This window comes from Mytilus trossulus, chromosome 7 (assembly GCF_036588685.1).
Source record: "Mytilus trossulus isolate FHL-02 chromosome 7, PNRI_Mtr1.1.1.hap1, whole genome shotgun sequence".
Classification (NCBI taxonomy): Eukaryota; Metazoa; Mollusca; class Bivalvia; order Mytilida; family Mytilidae; genus Mytilus; species Mytilus trossulus.
In genome coordinates, this window is record NC_086379.1 from 13,175,791 (window position 1) to 13,194,598 (window position 18,808).

General features: G+C 32.1%; 2 protein-coding genes across 2 annotated transcripts; both read left to right on the forward strand.

Annotated features, from left to right (window-relative positions):
- The first annotated feature begins 437 nt into the window (after window positions 1-437).
- On the forward strand, window positions 438-10,694 carry LOC134726164 (uncharacterized). The gene is made up of 9 exons (XM_063590565.1): window positions 438-484; window positions 974-1,099; window positions 1,947-2,089; window positions 3,261-3,383; window positions 4,272-4,385; window positions 4,803-4,955; window positions 6,002-6,210; window positions 9,667-9,822; window positions 10,523-10,694. Exons 2-9 carry the CDS (start codon window positions 978-980, stop codon window positions 10,685-10,687), a joined length of 1,185 nt encoding a protein of 394 aa, XP_063446635.1. The 5' UTR covers window positions 438-484; window positions 974-977; the 3' UTR covers window positions 10,688-10,694.
- A 1,126-nt stretch (window positions 10,695-11,820) lies between these two features.
- LOC134726837 (galactoside alpha-(1,2)-fucosyltransferase 1-like) lies at window positions 11,821-16,752 on the forward strand. The gene is made up of 2 exons (XM_063591242.1): window positions 11,821-11,890; window positions 15,487-16,752. Exons 1-2 carry the CDS (start codon window positions 11,872-11,874, stop codon window positions 16,503-16,505), a joined length of 1,038 nt encoding a protein of 345 aa, XP_063447312.1. The 5' UTR covers window positions 11,821-11,871; the 3' UTR covers window positions 16,506-16,752.
- Window positions 16,753-18,808: the final 2,056 nt, after the last annotated feature.

Consider the following 18,808-nt stretch of genomic DNA (forward strand, 5'->3'; position numbering starts at 1 on the left):
AATTATTTTCAACTAAATTTTAATATTGAACCCGTCGGATATTGAACATCGAATATCGAATAACAAACCTGCAGCTAACTTCACATACATATTTAAAAGGTAATGAAATGCTTTTAAAATCAGTACAAGCTGCCAAATTGTCGAATTCCGCTGTTAAGTTATATATATCTAAGATTAAGCAATTTTTGGAACGTTTCAGTCTTATGCAGATTTTTGGTTTTTAGACATATCGTCAAAATTGGCTGCTGGAAAAAAGTGGCTGCTATCTTGATTGGCCGATAAAAGTGGCTGCCAGCTTGAGTCTGGTAAACAAATGGACATGATATGAAATGGTATGACATGTTTTGAAATGGTACGTGGGAGGTATGGGACGAAAATACTATAATTGCATATAAAATGATATATACATTCATAACAAAAAAAATCTAGATAATAAAGTTAACACTAACAGGCATCTAAACTTAAGGTAGATTAAAAGTTCAAGGTAATTTTACACAATCTGCACTATACCAAAGGTAATGTTTTTCTATATTTTATACATTTTTGTTGGTTACATAATCCGAGAACGAAAGAATAAGTAAATGATGATTTTTATTCATTTGAAATAGGTTTTTTTCTAGATAAACAAATGTTATGCACATGCAGCAGATTATCACAAATCACAACACAGGTGAATATCTTTTATATGTATATCACGTGTTGGAGTGTCGTATACATGTATTTACGTTTTTGCAGATACACTAATGATAAAATATAAATACTCAAAACAAACAAAATAACAAAAGAAAACTGACCCCATCTTTTTTTTATATTGACTTTTGCAATTACTTATGATTGTCTTATACTAAATGACATTTGGTTCATTCGGATCCTTTTGTTTGTTTAAATATAAAGACACTTGGGTTTCAACCTACGAGTAGATTATAAATTAGTACACATTAATATAAACATTAAATTTCCGGTTTTTCTACAGAAAAATGAATCTTTCTTTCGGAGAGGAAATGCGTGAAAAGGGCTTTACTTTAAAAGACGGTATAACATTTGTGAACCATGGAGCATTTGGTGCTGTGCCGAAACAAGTTCAGGATGCTCAAAGGAGGTGATTTTATTTTCAAAGTCTCGTTGCCTGAATGGTAACTAGCAAAATATTTAAACGTGTTTAATGTTTTCTGTTCGTGAATTTTATAAAATGAAATAAATCATTTATGATTTGCATATTTACAAATATTTGTATGTGATTGGTCCCTTGTTTCATAATTTGCCAATTTATAAAGAGTATGTCGAGTTCGCAGTGATAAAACTGAATCCTGGTTGTCCGTGAAAGATTAGATAGAAACTATTTGCTTTGAGACTTAAAAGGAACACATGTGCAGTCATATAGATGTGTTAACGAGAATAACTAATCGATCCATTAATAGATAAATATAAGTTGATGTTTGGTGTATTTAAAAAAAAACAAAAAAACAAGCATATTTTGTAAATCAGCAATCTTACTTTTACAAATTGTGACTTCGGTGGAGAGTTGTCTCGTTGGCACTCATACCAGATCTTCCTTTACTTTTATTATGGTATCACATAAGTTGACCGAAGGTATACAGAAAACCATGTTAATTAACATTAATTTACATTGCGTCGTACATTTACCTTATCAATAAAGTATTAAATCGCTTTAAAATCGAATTCCAGAAAGAAATGTTTTACTTTGAATAGTATTCCAATACATCATGCTAAAATGGAACGTAGTGTAAAGATTATTCATGACAGTCAAATTAAAAAAATAAAAAAGTTTTGCTCATCTGAAAGTCACACCTTAACGAAAACATGAGCATTATCGTTACTTTTATTAAATAGAAATATTGAAGAAATCTTTAAAGTTAATTTTAGTGAATTTATTTTATATAGAAAATCATAAATACTGTTACATGATTTTTGTTGTCGAGTTTCAGACTTATTGATGAAATGTATGAATTACCTGATTTGTGGGGTAATAAAACAGAGTCCAAAAGACTTGAAGAGGCTACAACTGCATTAGCTGGGATTGTTAAAGCAGACGCAGACGATTTTGTTTTTGTACAGAACACAACAACAGGTTATAAGTAAAATTTGAAAACAAAACGAACTCTAAGAAAAATTCAAAACAGAAAGTATCTCAGACTAATCAAATTTCAAAATCAAAGGATCAAACACTTTAAATGGATGGAAAACAATTGTCGTATTAATTCCTGACAATGTACCAGCATTGCCTTATATAGAAAATAAACTGTTCATAGTACGACAGTCGGATAGAATTCCATTTTATTGACAACTATGTGCAAAACAAAACAAACAGACACAATAGATCATAAACATGTCCAAATTTGGGGGCCAGCAGTACTATAAAAGTCTTGTCAAACGTACATGTAAATCCCTAATACTTAGGGAGGGAAAAAAACTATTAATTATTAACATACTATGCGTATTTTTTTTGGGGGTTTCTGCACATTGACAGCGTGAAATATTAGTCGAGGGCCGCAATGTGAACCTTCGTGGCGACTGAGAGCTCCATATTTTGTCATATTTGTATCTATACACACAAAAAAAAGCCTGTTTAGCGTGCTTTTTCTTGCGAAAAAAAAGAGACGCCAACGTGAGATAGCAAGCCAACGACACAAAATTAAATCCATCAGACTTCTAGAAGTTAATACATGTATACTAGTATTACTGTAAATTCATCGGTAATATTATCACATCTGCTATTGTATCAACATCGAATTTGCCAAATAAAAGATACCTGACGAAAGGGAGTTGCTTATGAGGTTGGACAATCACATAAACATATCTTATCTGAATTTCGACATACAGATATTGTAACATATCAGTCGCTCGACACAATTTGAAGCTGCTTTGAATTTCGAAACTTCTGGCTAACAATATATAAAAAAAGAAGATGTGGTATGATTACCAATGAGACAACTATCTACAAAAGACCAAAATGACACAAACATTAAACTATAGGTCACCGTACAGCCTTCAACAATTAGCAAAGCCCATACCGCATAGTCAGCTATAAAAGGCCCCGATAAGACAATGTAAAACAATTCAAACAGAAAACTAACGGCCTTATTTATGTAAAACAAAGTCAAGATATCATCTTCAGAAATAGAAGAGAAAGACATTATCTAATGTAATGCCTTTTTACACATGTTTGAAGACATTATAAGATTGCATATAATGAATAAAAGTATGAACAGTTTTTAGGACAACTCATTTTTTTTACTTAGGTGTCAACACTGTACTGAAGTCGTTAAGGCTGAATCCAGATGACATTATTCTGTACACTGATATGGCGTACTGTGCAATACAATACACTTGTGAAGAACTTGTAAAACATTCAGAGTGTAAAGGTATACTATTTGTTACACGGTCAAAGTTCATACACATGTGCAATACAATACACGTGAGAAGAGCTTGTTAAACATGAAGAGTGTAAAGGTGTAGTATTTGTAACCCGCTAAAAGTTCACACACATGTGCAATACAATACACGTGTAAAGAGCATGTTAAACATTCAGAGTATAAAGATATAGTATATGTCAGACGGTAAAAGTTCATACACAGGTGCAATACATGTACAATACACGTGTGAAGAGCACGTAAAACATGCAGAGGTAAAGGTATAGTATTTGTTACACGGTCAAAGATCATACACATGTGCAATACAATACACGTGCGTAGAACATGTTTAACATTCAAAATATAAAGTTGCTCGGTCAAAGATCATACACATGTGCAATACAATACACATGTGAAGAGCTTGTTAAACATCCAGAGTGTGCAATACAATACACGTATAAAGAACATGTTTAACATTCATAGTGTAAAGATATATTATTTGTCAGATGGTAAAAGTTCATACACATCTGCAATATATGTACAATACAAGTGTGAAGAGCACGTAAAACATTCAAAGTGTAAAGGTATAATACTAGTATTTGTTAAACGGGAAATATTTAGATCATACACATGTGCAATACAATACTCGAGTAAAGAGTATGCTTAGCATTCATAATATAAGGTTGCGCGGTCAAATATCATACACATGTGCAATACATTACTCGTCTGAAGAGCTGGTCAAAATATGTAAAATATCCTTACTATATTACCGTTTTATGCGTTTTCAGATTCATCACTCAACAACTTCCTGTAAACCGAGGAGATATGCTATCATCCGTGAGCAGTTACTGTAGCTCGCAGATTCACTTGTTAAATACATCTTTATACTTTTATTTGAAGGTGTCAAAACACACGCTCTTTCATTTGAATTCCCTATTAAAAGCGAGAGTGACGTTATTGAGGCTTTTAGAAGTTATTTCAGCGAGAACAAAAATGTAAAAATTGCTGTCATAGGTAAGACAATTATGAGAAGAATAAGTTCTGTATTGCTTGAACAAGTGTAATAGAGTTTAAAACAAAGAAAATTTTAAAAGATTTCTGTACATACATATTGCATTTGGTTAAAACGAGATATAAATAAGACGGATAGTTGTGATTGATATTCAATGTTGAGAATACGTCAATAAGACATCAAATTGACAACCCAACAAAGTAGTTTACAAGTAATCATGAAGTCGTCCAGTCGCCTCATAATGTTTAACATTACACATATATGTCGTTATATGACATTGATATGCGTGTGATATTTGCTACTGGACGTTAAACGCTGATTCAGTCATAATTCTATTCTATACGTACATGTATTTTAGATAACCTTCAAGTTGATGATTATAATATTTGACATTTTTTTTTATTTGCTTCATAACATAGAACATATTTCAAGTCCTCTTTCTGTAAGATTGCCAATAGTGAAATTGATTCCCCTCTGCAAGGAGTATGGAGTGCTCAGCCTGATAGACGGTGCTCATGCGCTAGGGCAAATTCCACTGAATCTTCGAGAGCTTAACGCAGACTTTTATACAGGTAAATAATAACAGTCTTTTTAGATAAAGGTTATAAAACGATTTTTTTTAATTTCCGAAATAGTTGAATTTAAAAACTAAACAGTTATTAAACAGTAATTGTGTTCAAGAAAAAGACGTGAATATTATATTGTATGCAATTTGACCTTCGCGACCTTGAAATATTCATATTTGACCCTTACAAGTCTTGTGTAACTATTTTTATATTAAAGTAAAACTTTTTTATTTATTACATAACTATGATCGTATTTATTTAAGTAATCTTGTTCCTTCTATGAAGAAACATAGCGGGTGGGTTATTTTAAAGTGTGCACCACATTTTTGATGTTATTTCGAATAGACAGAAACAATATTATAGTAATTCCTTATAATTTAATTATAAGCCGCGACAAATCATGAAAAAACGTTGTTGACGTCACTGTCACAAGATAAAAATTATGTTTATGAGTTGATAGACAAAACACTATCAGCCAATCAGAAGACGCGTTACATCCAAAATTAAATATGATCTTGTGTAAAAAATCTTTCAACTGTAAACAAAGTTCCCACTTTTTTGGTTCTGATGATAAATAATTAAATGTGACATTGGTGTATAGCCCTTATCAGTTGAATAATAATGATAAAATAAAGTAATATTTCACATCAGACACCAAATAAAAAAGAAGAGAGAGTATGAAAACCAATTATGTAATATGATTAAAATTATATTAAAAAAATTGATCTCAAACAGAAACCAAAACTTAAGGCGCTAACTTTTCACAAGAAGAACGATCACATATTACAAAAGGTAACAGCAATGATAGGAGCACGATATTTCGTGTTTCTTATTCTTTAGTTTTCTATGTTGTGTCATGTGTACATGTACTTTTATTTGTCTGCTTGTCTTTTTATTTTTTAATTATATTGTTGTGAGTTTGTTTTCGATCTATGAGTTTGACTGTCCCTCTGGTAGCTTTCGTTCCTCTGTTAGGGTTAAAGCTATACAACAAATTAAAATTTAAAAAAAGACCAATCATTAAATACATACCGTATGTTTTTTTCTTTAAGGAAATCTACATAAATGGTTCTACTGCCCGCGAGGATGTGGATTTCTCTATATGAAGAAGATTCACAAGGATTGGGTGAAACCGCTCGTAACATCATTTCGTTATTTTGAGGGGTTCCACAATATGTTCCATACACAAGGCACACGTGATACAAGTGTCTTCTGCGTTGTACCGGAAGCTATTAAATTCTATTCAGACATTGGTGGTTATGTAAGTAGGGATTGCTTAACTTTTTTATACAAATTTTCGCTTTTTTTTAATTGTGAAACAATTTATTATTGCGTTAAACTTGGAAAGGTTAATATCTCAAAACACAGGCATTTGTCTCAGAAAAAAAGTTTCCTATATACACTTATACATCTAGTATATAAAGGGGGGCGCAGGTATGAGACAAATGCCTGTGTCTCGAAAACATTTTACTCAGTCACGAAGAACTTTTTTATTGGATAATTATTGTCATACTACATGCTAGTAATTTATATACGAATTTGATTACAAGGAGACAATGATGGACGACAATTTGACAGCAACCCAAAGACAAAAGTAGCCAAAAGCTATGCAGAGATTCGCTTACGGTCTTAATCAATAAACAGGTGTCTAAACAATATATAAACTTTTAATTAGATTGGCCTAATTAAATTGCATGTACAAATTGTGAACAAATTTGAAAGAAAGAATCAGAGATCATGCAAGCGTTAAATCACAATTCTTCAAGAAGAAACAGAAAACAATCATCAACTAAGTATTATATATCTTTACTTTGATAGTTTAAGTCTTGTCTTTTAAATTGCATACAAAAACCAAATCGAGGACGTACATCGTCTCGTCCTAATTGTTTTGTGTCATATACTGACCGACCTTAGAAACGCAACACTAGATTATTTGTGTGTTATTTTTGAATGAATGTGTCAACGTCAAAAAGCGATGACTGCCTGTTACAAACGCCAAAATGATTGTCAGAAGGTCAACAAAGGAGTAGGTCCGGTAAGGACTCATTTTGGCCTCAAATTTCAGTTTCATCTGACGAAAGATTTGACCACTTTTTAAACACTTAAGTGTCTATTTCACTTGATTCAATTAATTTATGTGAAAGATTTTAATTGATTTAGTCATTAAAAACGGTCCGATTCAAGCTCAAATATGAAAAATCTCTCAAATCTGCCAAAAAACGACACTTTCAGATGGTTTTTGTCAAAAACGAAAGTGGCCGCATCCGTGTTCATCCACCACCTTTATATATGTCATGTATTATCATGAAATACAACTTACATTTCAATATTAAGGATGAACACGAATGCGGCCACTTTCGTTTTACACGGAAACCGTCTAAAATTTAACTTAATAAATGATAGAATTTTGAAGTTTTCCGTAATTTAGCATGACTTAATAGTGCTACAACCCGATATATGTGCATTGTATTGTCAAAAACTGCCCATATTTATGTAGCAGAACCATTTAACTGTCCAATAAATAACTAAAAGTTTACATTTTAACAATTTTGTAAAACTGTTATTTTTTGGGGCCAAAAAGGGGTCTTACCGGACCTACTCTGACATTTTTTGGGTTCTGTTTTACACCTTCTGATTTTGCTTTCGATCAACCCATTAATTGGTTAGAACTTGAGGGCTTAACAGGTTTTCCTTCAGTCAATTCTATGGCAATGCAGTTCATGGGAAACATTAATGGCATGAATCTGTACTCAATGGCACTTGGCAATTTGGTTAGCATTTGACGTTGCGGCCGTTAACATGATTGGCAAATGACGTTGCATATATATTAAAGGAGTAGGTCCGGTAAGACCCTTTTTTGGCCCCAAAATATGGCAGTTTTACAAAATTGTTAAAATGTTAACTTATAGTTATTTATTGGATAGTAAAATGGTTCTGCTACATACATATGGGCTGTTTTTGACAATACAATGCACATATATTGGGTACTAGTGTAAGTGGTAAATTTGTCCTGGTAAAATATGTCTGGGCGGACAAATATTACTAGTATAAAAAGTCCATGGTTACAGAATTTACTAGTATTTTTAGTCTGATGCTATTAATATATGTCCCCAGACTAAATTTCCTAGGGAATCATGTCCTGCACAATCCTATAATAAATTCAATTACATTTAAACCATGGAAATTTAAAATTTATTTTTTGGTAATGTTTAAGAGTTGCATAGTTATATCTTTAATAAATTTATGTCCCCAGACTAATTTCCCAAGGAAATCATGTCCATGTCATTAATAGTTCAAGGTTAAAATTTCCATACCCTTAATCCTAAAAGGTGAATATGAATGCAATATGTTTCAATATTGTTAAAGACAAAACAAAAGAGTTGGGTATCAATATTTTTAATAAAATTTTTGTCCAGACTAATTTTCCTAGGAAATCATGTCCATGTAATTAATAGTTCAAGGTTAAAAAAGATGTTATGTTTTAATATTGTGAAAGAATTCTGTATTAATTTTTAAAATAGAATTTATGTCCCCAGACTAATTTTCCTAGGAAATCATGTCCATATCAAGAGTATTCCTAGGTAAAAATGTCCATGTCTTTTTTTTGTAAAAGAAAAATGTTATAAGCAATGGAAACTCAATATTCATGTTTAAGTTAGGTTATAAGGAAAATTTCCTTTGTTTTAATTGGAAAAAGTAATTAGGAAACTTTCCAATCTTAACTAAGTTTTTTTTTCTTCAATTTTGAATATTTTATTTTTTATGATATATTATATAAAACTATTAGAAAAACAAGTTTTTGGACAATTTTTCCTAGGAAAATAATTGCCAGACATATTTTACTAGCTGAGGACTTATTTTCCTAGGAACATTTGTCCTAGAACATATATACCTAGCAAAATCATGGACATGGACTATATAAACTAGGAAAAAAAGTCTGGTGGACAAATTTAACTACCGGACTAAATTTACTGTTACACTAGCACCATAAAGTCATGCTAAATTACTTAAATTTTAGACGGTTTCCGTGTAAAACGAAAGTGGCCGCATTTGTGTTCATCCAAAATATTGAAATTGAAGTTGTATTTGATGATAATACATAACATATATAAAGGTTGAGGATGAACACGGATGCGGCCACTTTCGTTTTTGACAAAAAACATCTGAAAAGTGACATTTTTTGCATATTTGGTAGAATTTTCATATTTGAGCTTGAATCGGATCGTTTTTAATGACGAAATAAGGTTGATCTGTTCATTGATGGCCAGCATAAAATCTTGTCTACTTGTATCGTTGTCGGAAGGACAGTAGGACAAGTTTCTGAAGTCATACGGTATGGTTGCCGCACATTTATGTTTTCATGTTTGCAGTATTCTTAGGGGCTAATTCAGTTCTTTTTTTATTTTTATTTCTCAGACTTGGCAAAATGCCGATGCAAAAAAGATTTGGTAAAAAAAAATCAACAAAATGAGTGTTGCGTTTCTAAGGTCGTTCAGTATAAATCCATGTTTTTGTTATTTGGATAACTTTTCCATTGCTGGGATATATTAGTATAAAATTAAAACCTCGCACTTTAATGGCAATGTTAAATATAAACACACATATTGTTTTATTTGGCCTTATGGACCAACAAATAATAAGTACTGAATATCGAATACCTTACTTGCTCTATTGATAATTAAAAGTATTTATCTTGAGGTAATTGTGTATTTTAAAGGAGAAGATACACAACTATGCAGCCCCGTTGATAGAGAAAGCTGCAAGTATGTTAACATCTGCATGGCAAACAAACACCTTACCCATCCCGAAATCAATGGAACCCCCATTTATGCGACTTGTTCAATTACCAAAACAAAAAGAAGAATTGACAGAGGTTTGTAAATCTAAATCTTATTTTTGTTATTATGAATTGAAGATATGATACATACAGCCTACATATAAATGGATGCTGCATAACTTTTGTTATATTTGAAATATTATTGTCATCCGTGATAAAGCATAAAGAATGTAAAGTGGCGTGATCAAATATGAATGGTGATGTGGTGTGGTCGTAAGGTTTGATTTCATGATATATAAAGTATAAATTATAAAGTAGTCACTTATTAAAATAAGAACTGACATTGCTATTGGAAGATCAGGGTCGAAGTAGGTAAACAACAAAAGGTTGACAGTTTAACAAATTTTCTCTCTGTCTTGGGGATGCTGTCTCATTTATGCAGCAAGAGAAACAAATAAAAATAAGACGTAGTTGTAGATATACAATGTAAATACATAACCGTTAAATACATAAGGCTTTAGGATAGAATATCATAAGGAAATGTGGTATGATTGCCAAATAAAACTATTCACTAGTGACCAAGAGATCAGGATGTTTAACATAATTACATACATATACATGTAGGTCATTGTGTGGCCTTTAACAGTGATACATATTTGTAAGCGTTCAACCAGCCTCTGCTAAATTTCTCAAATTTTCTTTGACTATAAATATTTATTTATTGCTTTCAGTTTCTCATAAATCCTTATAACTATAAATAGAAAACCCATCTCATCATTCTGTGTTTTTTTTTTAGAAAACCAAACAAAACAAGATCGTGGATAACATCCTCAGAAACAAAATTGCTATTTATCCTGTAATATTTGGAGAGTACACTTATTTACGAATTACAGCTAACGTTTACAACACTGAGAAGGATTACAAGAATCTATGCAAGATCATAGAAGACGGACTGTTTTAAAAAGGAACATCGACATCTTCCTATATCTATCGATTGAGTAAGTCAATTGTTAGATTGTGTGCTTCTAGAATCACAACCTCTGTAGCTTACTTGATCGACTCAATTTTTCATTGGTCAATGTTTGTGTATTGATATGAGAACATGAACTCTTGTTGACTGTTTTACAGTGTGTATCAGTTTTAAATAGCATATCTATAATTGTCAGTTTGTTGTATAACTGATATGGAAACTAGATTATCTGTAAGACATTCGATTTTTAAATGACTTGGATTAAAATTCAACGGATTACACCAAGAAATATTCATTCAAGATTTCAATTATGTGTTATTTCATGTTTACATATGTGTTTATTTTATTATCTTAATTAAATAGATACTTCAATATTTCTATTATATTTTGAAGTTAATTTATTGTGCTCCGATACAATGTATACAACGGAGGAAATTACCTGTACAGAACAGAAAAGAACAACATGCATGCAGCGTTTTATGAATGAAATATCTGTGGGTTTTTGTCATTTGTCGTTCAAAACATACATTTATCCTACGAAATCATCTTTAAGTGGTACATAACGCTACTTTAAATTTGAATTAAATCGAACAACTTGGTTTATTCAAATTTGATTTGAATTATTCATATTTGATTTGAAATATTCATATTTTGATTTGAATTATTCAAATTCAATGTTGAATTGTTCAAATTCGATTTGAATTATTCAAGATCGATTTGAATTATTCAAGTTCTATTCGAATTATTCGAAGTCAATTTTAAATATTGGAGTACATTCTGTAAGGGTCATGTAAAACATATTTGAAAAAGTTCGCCTTAAAGAAAAATGGAGTTATCCTCTTTTTATGAATATTCATTATATTTAAACTCCTACTATAAGTCCTATGAGACTTTTAGCTACACTCCGTAGATATTATTTTACTTATGGATTTGTATTTAATGTATTGGTTTTAATTATACTTAGTAAACCATATTTCCAATAACATAATAAAATTATTACAATGGAAAATCATTTAAAATTTTAGCCGGTAGTCACAATAAACATGACTGTATTCACAATAGATATTTAAACGTAAATTCCTTATATACATAAACTTTGAAACTAGTACACAATTTACACAATAAACAGGTCTATAATATAATAATATAGGAAGGTTAGGTACATAATATGTGTAATGAATATCTTAAAAAATGGTAGGTTTTTTACTCTATTTTATGTATATTAACCCGAACATGCTTAGTACGTTACCGGTGTCTATTATTGAACTTTAATATTTCACATAACATCATCTTGTCAAATAGTCATAAGCCAAAATGGATACTGCTTTAAAAAAAAAATCATGTTCTGTCAACGCTAAAAATGGCAATGCTGAATAGCGGTGTTGCGTATATTGAACCTTGCCACTTGTCGTCTATGGATAGTTGTATCACGGGTCACATCATCTCTCTTTTTATATCGATTGTCACCATGAAGCTTCTTTAAGACCAAACACATAAACATTCAAATTGAAATTAATTGTTCTTAAATAATTATACGTGTATATGTATGCATGCGTGTCATTTGTTTTATTCATTCGGCCAGCCTTTGGTCCTTAGGATAATAATATTGTATCATGAAAAGGAAGCTATTTTGAGGTTCTTTCTCCGATATTTTATCGTAAAACAAATAAATGTAAACATTCCAATTAGTCGGCATGGTATTTGCTTGATATAAATTATTTATGTCGATAATTGCTTGGTAAATATTTGAACGATTTCAAATTTTCTATTTAAAAATCGTTTACGTTCAGTGGCAAATATTTCATGCATAATCAGGACGAGATGAGCATATTTGCAGTCTTGGGTGATGCACGAACAAATGACTCAAAATAGTTTTGATTATTTATTTAACTATTTATTATACATTAGTGCTTCTTATGTTAAATACATCCGTACACTTTTTTGTTAAAATATTTCATTCGCCTCTGTCATCCGTCTCTGGCATCTGCCAGACAAATTTGTAAATACGTTACCAATATCTTATGTCCGAGGCGCTATCCTGGATTTACATTCATCAAGAACTCTGCAAGCCGAATATTGGATAGCCAAAGATGTATCAGGTTCGACTACGTTAACGAGCTATTAACCAAAAAAGACATAAAAATAGCCAAAACCATCTATTCTCTCTCTTTCTTCTCCTTCCTGCCTTTTTTACATAAATAGTCGCCCTGACTTTGTTTTTGGCAAAGTGTCTCGACCTTCCTTTTTTTCAAATTTCATCCTACCCTCCCACCCCTTTTACCGAAAGCAGATGGTAGCTCCCTTAAACAGTATACTTCCTTATTTTGATAACACCGAACCACCTATTATTTCATACACTTACAAAAAAACCCAGCAGAAGTTTATTTTTAATCATACGTCGGTAACATCAGACGTGAAATCAAAAATGTAGAAAATAATACTTCCTTAACTTGAAACTGTGAATCGTTGAAATTTAGATATGTTCCCTATAGCTATGTTATCACAGGGGACCTCAATATCGTTCAGGACAGAGAGGTTAAAAACTTTCTAGAGTAAGAAATAAACTTCAAAAACTTTCAAAGCGGTTTGTGTTTGTTTCGGTCGACACAGCAGCCACCAATGTGGTGGTGGTGGTGGCATGATGTAAATACTACATGGGCATTTTTAAGAATGAAATTTTAAATTCATCTACATTCAATTCCATACGCTCAACAGAGAGTCATCATATAGTAAACAAACATATCATAACCACACCAAAGCTTGAGGCTTCTTCTTAACATTTAAAGGTCTCTATAGCTACTAGATGTATTGGTTACCTAGACTACATACAAACATATTTAAATATCGTTTCATCTCGGCCTCTAGTAAGTGTTCTACAACTAATTTGTCAGTGCTTTTAACAAGTTCCTAAACCATGTTAATTACTATCAAAAAGCTTATCATAAACTATTGTAATGAAATATACGAACATAGTGGAATTAACTAGTGAAGTGTGAAACATTCTTTGGATGTTTTAGATAAATAACGTGCTTTTGATGGTCCTTTTGATTCTGTCGACAGTTTTGATTTTTCTACTCTTTACAGTACCCTTGCACACTATCTTATCAAACAAAAGTTTGTATATCTAATTAAATAGTCGTTTGGTAAATCTCAAATCAAATATATTTACTGCAACTTATTTAAAGCTTTCTTCTCGAATGAGAAAGGTAAGTATGAATGATATATTTACTGAACGTGCGATGAGATAAATGAAGCTGTTAACTTTCTCCTAGATCATATTTATGTACGTTTCGGCAACAAAATTTATCGACAGGTTGTAGATTTCCTATGGGCACGGACTTACTGTCCTTTCCTAGATTTAGATATTTCGGTGGTATATTTCACAGCTCTTTCGCTTTGCCTGTGTCTGTTGTGACGTTTTTGATTTTAACGAACGTAATCTATTTATTACTGGTAAATTATTAAGGGAGCTTTCTTCTCAGTTTCAAAGTAATTAACTTTTCAAAACACTAGTTTAAATTGTTAAGGAATTAATAAAGGATTCCAAAAAGCCAAAAAATATATAGGTCACTGTGCTTGTTTTCGAGATATAAGCGGCCATTGAAATTTTGGCGGGAAATTAATCTCTCTTGACTTTTCATAGCTTTACCATTGACAAGTTAAAGTTCTCAAAAACTGTTAAAAAGTAATTAAAATTTTATAATACTTTAACTGATGGCTTATCATAATAAATTTAAAGAATTGCAAAAAGAAAAATGGGGGTCCCCGGGCAATTTTTGTTCAAGGCAAATAAATTGATAAAACTAGAGGATTCCGAAAATCTGACAAAAAATCCAAAACATGACAAACCAGCTTCCTTAAGCCAGGAATTTCGTTACAAGATCATTGAATACTGTTCTTTTGATATGAATATAAATTTTGTTATCAGTAAATAAAAAGCCAACTAAATACAACTTGTATGTTATATAAATATACACATTCATGGATCTACAATCTGTCGATACTTGTATTTCGGCATTGCACAAGGGCATGTTTTCTCTAACTGCTTATGACGTTTTTACACGAAATCAATTGGATGTTGAATGTGTACGAATTAATAATGTAGTCTTAGATGCATGATTTTTTTTTATTAATTGTTAGATGCTTTGAACTAGCTGTCAGTTAACTATGAGTACCCTCAGATCTGTACGGCGTGCCTTTTTGTTGTTGGGATGTACAAGTACCTGTCCACGTCCACTCGTATGTTTATCCACCTGATGAGTTAAGCCTTTTTCGACTGACTTTTATAGTTCGTTCGCATGTTGTACTGTTTTACCACTGTCACATGTTAGGTGAAGGGTTGGGAAACCGCTAACATTATGTATGTGTGTGCCTGTCCCAAGTCAGGAGCTTGTAATTCAGTGGTTGTCGCTTGATTATGTGTAACATTCATGTATTTGGTTTTCGTTAATTTTTTGTACATAAATCAGGCCGTTACTTTTCTTCTTTTAACTGTTTTACATTGTCATTTTGGGGATTGTTATAGCTTACTATGATGTATGGGCTTTGCTCAATGTTGAAGGCCGTATGGATACTGAAAGTTGTTCATTTCTGTGTCAATTTGGTCTCTTGTGGAGAGTTGCGTCATTGGCAATTATACCACATCTTCTTTTTTTTTTATATCTACACAAGTGTATTCAATGTTTTAAAGCTTGGAAAATCATTATAAATACCAATATCCCTATAAAATTGTTAAACAGATAGTCTGATAAATTTGAATTATGAAAACATGTTTGTTTTATATATTTCAGGTTATGGATGGTGTAGTAGATGCATTGTGGTATTCATAGTAACTGCAATTGTCCTAATAATTTTTGAATACAATTTGTACTATATAACACAGGAAAATGTTTCATCTGAAAACCAGATTCACATGCTAATGCCGAAACCGAAGCAATTTAAAATTAAACATAAGATATGTCCAATGTTTGAATGTGGAACATGTGGAATTGGTAATGCAATATTCCAGTTCGCTTCAGCTTTTGGTATAGCCCTCCACCATAACATGACACTAGTTATCACAGAGAATGAACCATTCAACAAAATATTTGATATCAATGACAAGAACATACAAAAACATAGAAACAGGGATATTTGTGATAGAATGCCGATTATTACAGAAAATTTTGGATGTTGTGCTTACGACAGCAAATTCAGGAACCTTAACTCGTCACGTGATTATAGACTTGGACATTATTTGCATTCTTGGAAATATTTTCATGGTTACGAAGAAAAGCTAAGAAAAGTGTTAGTGTTTAAGCGTCATCTTCTGACTTATTCCGAAAATGTTATCAAGAATTTGCTATTAAAACACGGATTTCGTTCAAAATCAGATGCTATAACTGTAGGTATACATGTTCGTCGAGGTGATATGGTTCAAAAGTTTCAACGCGGTTACAATGTTGCTTCGAAAAATTATTTTACCAATGCTGTTAGATATATGTCTTCGAAATTTAATAAAACCATTTTATTTATTATTGCTTCCAATGATAAAGAATGGACATCAAAGAATATCATTTCAAACAAAGACTTGAAAGATTACAAGTTTGAATTGCTGACAAATAATAAACCGGAAGTAGATTTTACGATTATTTCAAATAGTGATCACGTGATAACATCCGTTGGAACATTCGGTTGGTGGATGGGATGGTTAGCAAATGGATTGACATTATATTATAAATGGCCTACCAGACCAAATACATTTGTTGGTTCTCAATATAACAAGAACTTCACTGATTTCTTTTATACTGATTGGATAGGAATTTCATAGCAAATAAAAAAAAAATGCAAATTCATAATAATCATCGGGCCAGAATCCACAACTAATTCCTTTATTATTTCTTTCTAACATTTTGTCGCATGAAAAACAATTTCCCTATTATTCTTTTGTGTATATTTTTGTATATGTGTAATGTTAGTCAAGACATTTCCGAAAAGTGAAAATATTACCTCTTTGTATCTGGCCTAATCTCTCTATCCATGTCAACATAAGTTGAAATAAAACATCCCAAATTTTATTTCAGCTCTCATCTTTCATTTCACCAAGAAAAACTAAGAAAAAAAAGAAAAAACAAGAAAAAAAAAGAAAAACACTATAATTAGGAACTATATTTGTTGACAACGGAAAGCGATATAATTACAACGTACCGTGTCTAAACACCTTGTCTTAACGCATGGTATTGCTCACCTAGAACTAAACACCTAGTCTTACTCTATTTGACACGCACTGTGTATTAACATCTGGTCTTTGAATACACCGTGTCTAAACACCTGATATTATTAACCTTGAACGCACCGTGTCTTAACACCTAGCCTTACTCTATTTGGAACGCACCGTGAAACACAACTTTGTCTTACTAACCTGGAACGCATCGTTAATAAACCCCTGTTCCAACTCGCCTGGACGCATTATGTCTTAAAACATAGTCTTACTCACATACAACACATCTTAACACCACTTGGAACGCATCGGGACTAAACACATGCACTTACTCACCTGGAAATCATCATGTGCAAACAAATGGTCTTACATGGAAAACACCGTGTCTTTACACATGGTCTTACTTGTTACGCACTGTGTCCTAACAACTGGTCTTTCTTACCTGGAACGGACCGTGACTTAACACATGACCTACTCACCTGGAACGAATCGTGTCTAAACACATGGTATCACCTAAAACGCACCGAGATTTGACACCTAAGTTTTATTCACCAAGAATGCACCGTTTCTAAATTAACACATAGTCTAACTCTATTTGGAAAAGACTGTGTCTCAACACATGGTCTTACTCACCAGGAATGCATCGTGTCTTAACACCTGGTCTTACTCACCAGGAATGCATAGTGTCTTAACACCTGTCTTACTCACCAGGAATGCATCGTGTCTTAACACCTGGTCTTACTCACCTGGAACGCATCGTGTCTTAACACCTGGTCTTACTCACCAGGAATGCATCGTGTCTTAACACCTGGTCTTACTCACCAGGAATGCATCGTGTCTTAACACCTGGTCTTACTCACCAGGAATGCATCGTGTCTTAACACCTGGTCTTACTCACCTAGAACGCATCATGTCTTAACACCTGGTCTTACTCACCAGGAATGCATCGTGTCTTAACACCTGTTGTTCAACTTGTGATTAAACTAATCATATGATTAATTTTAATCAGTCGTTAAAAGTTAATCGGATGATTAGTAAATGCAATGATTAAATTTGGTTGTTCAACTTATTTTAATCATTGTATTTACTAATCATGCGATTAATTTTTAATCATATGATTAAGTTTGGGTAGTTAGCAAGTGTTTCCCACAATGCATTGTAAATCAGGGCCTCTATAACTTCCCTGTTTGCATTAAATCATAACATTCTTCTTTTAAACAGTTTTTGGGTACCAATAATTATTTAATAAATATCTTATGACAGTCATGTTCATATTTTTTTATGGAATCATATTCACTTTTAGTTTTGTTTCCAGTTCACAATGAAATGTTCTTAAATGGAAAAATAATTTCAGTGAAAAGTCAAGTAATGCCCTGAGAATATGCGGCATGGCCAATTTGTTTGTCCCTGTTTACCATGAAATGGTTATGGGTACATTTTGTAATAATTAAAATTTGCATTTCACTTGAAATATCATGCAACAATTGGTTGTTTTATAAACTCAGAAAGATCCAGAAATAATGTCAGTGATCTGAATTGTCTCCGGTCAAGAAAGCATCCGATTCATGGACGTGATTTTCATGATTTTACCCCGGTTTTCCACATATCCAGATCATAATGATTTCTTTAAAAATCCTGTCAGTTATGTTGTTGATTTAGTACAACCTTCTTCACATTCTAAATGACGAAATAACATTTCCATTGACGCGTTGATGAAGAGTGCTTTCTTTCACGTCCGCGTTTCATCAAGTATGGCAAGCCAAGTTAACATTTAAGATATTTTTTACGGATATGGTGTAGATCGCACTATATTTAACAGAACTGAGATCAATTGTAGTTCCTACGGCACAAGGAAATACAGAGGGACAATTACAAATATTCAATTGTGTAAGTGTAAAGGCATAATGCACAGT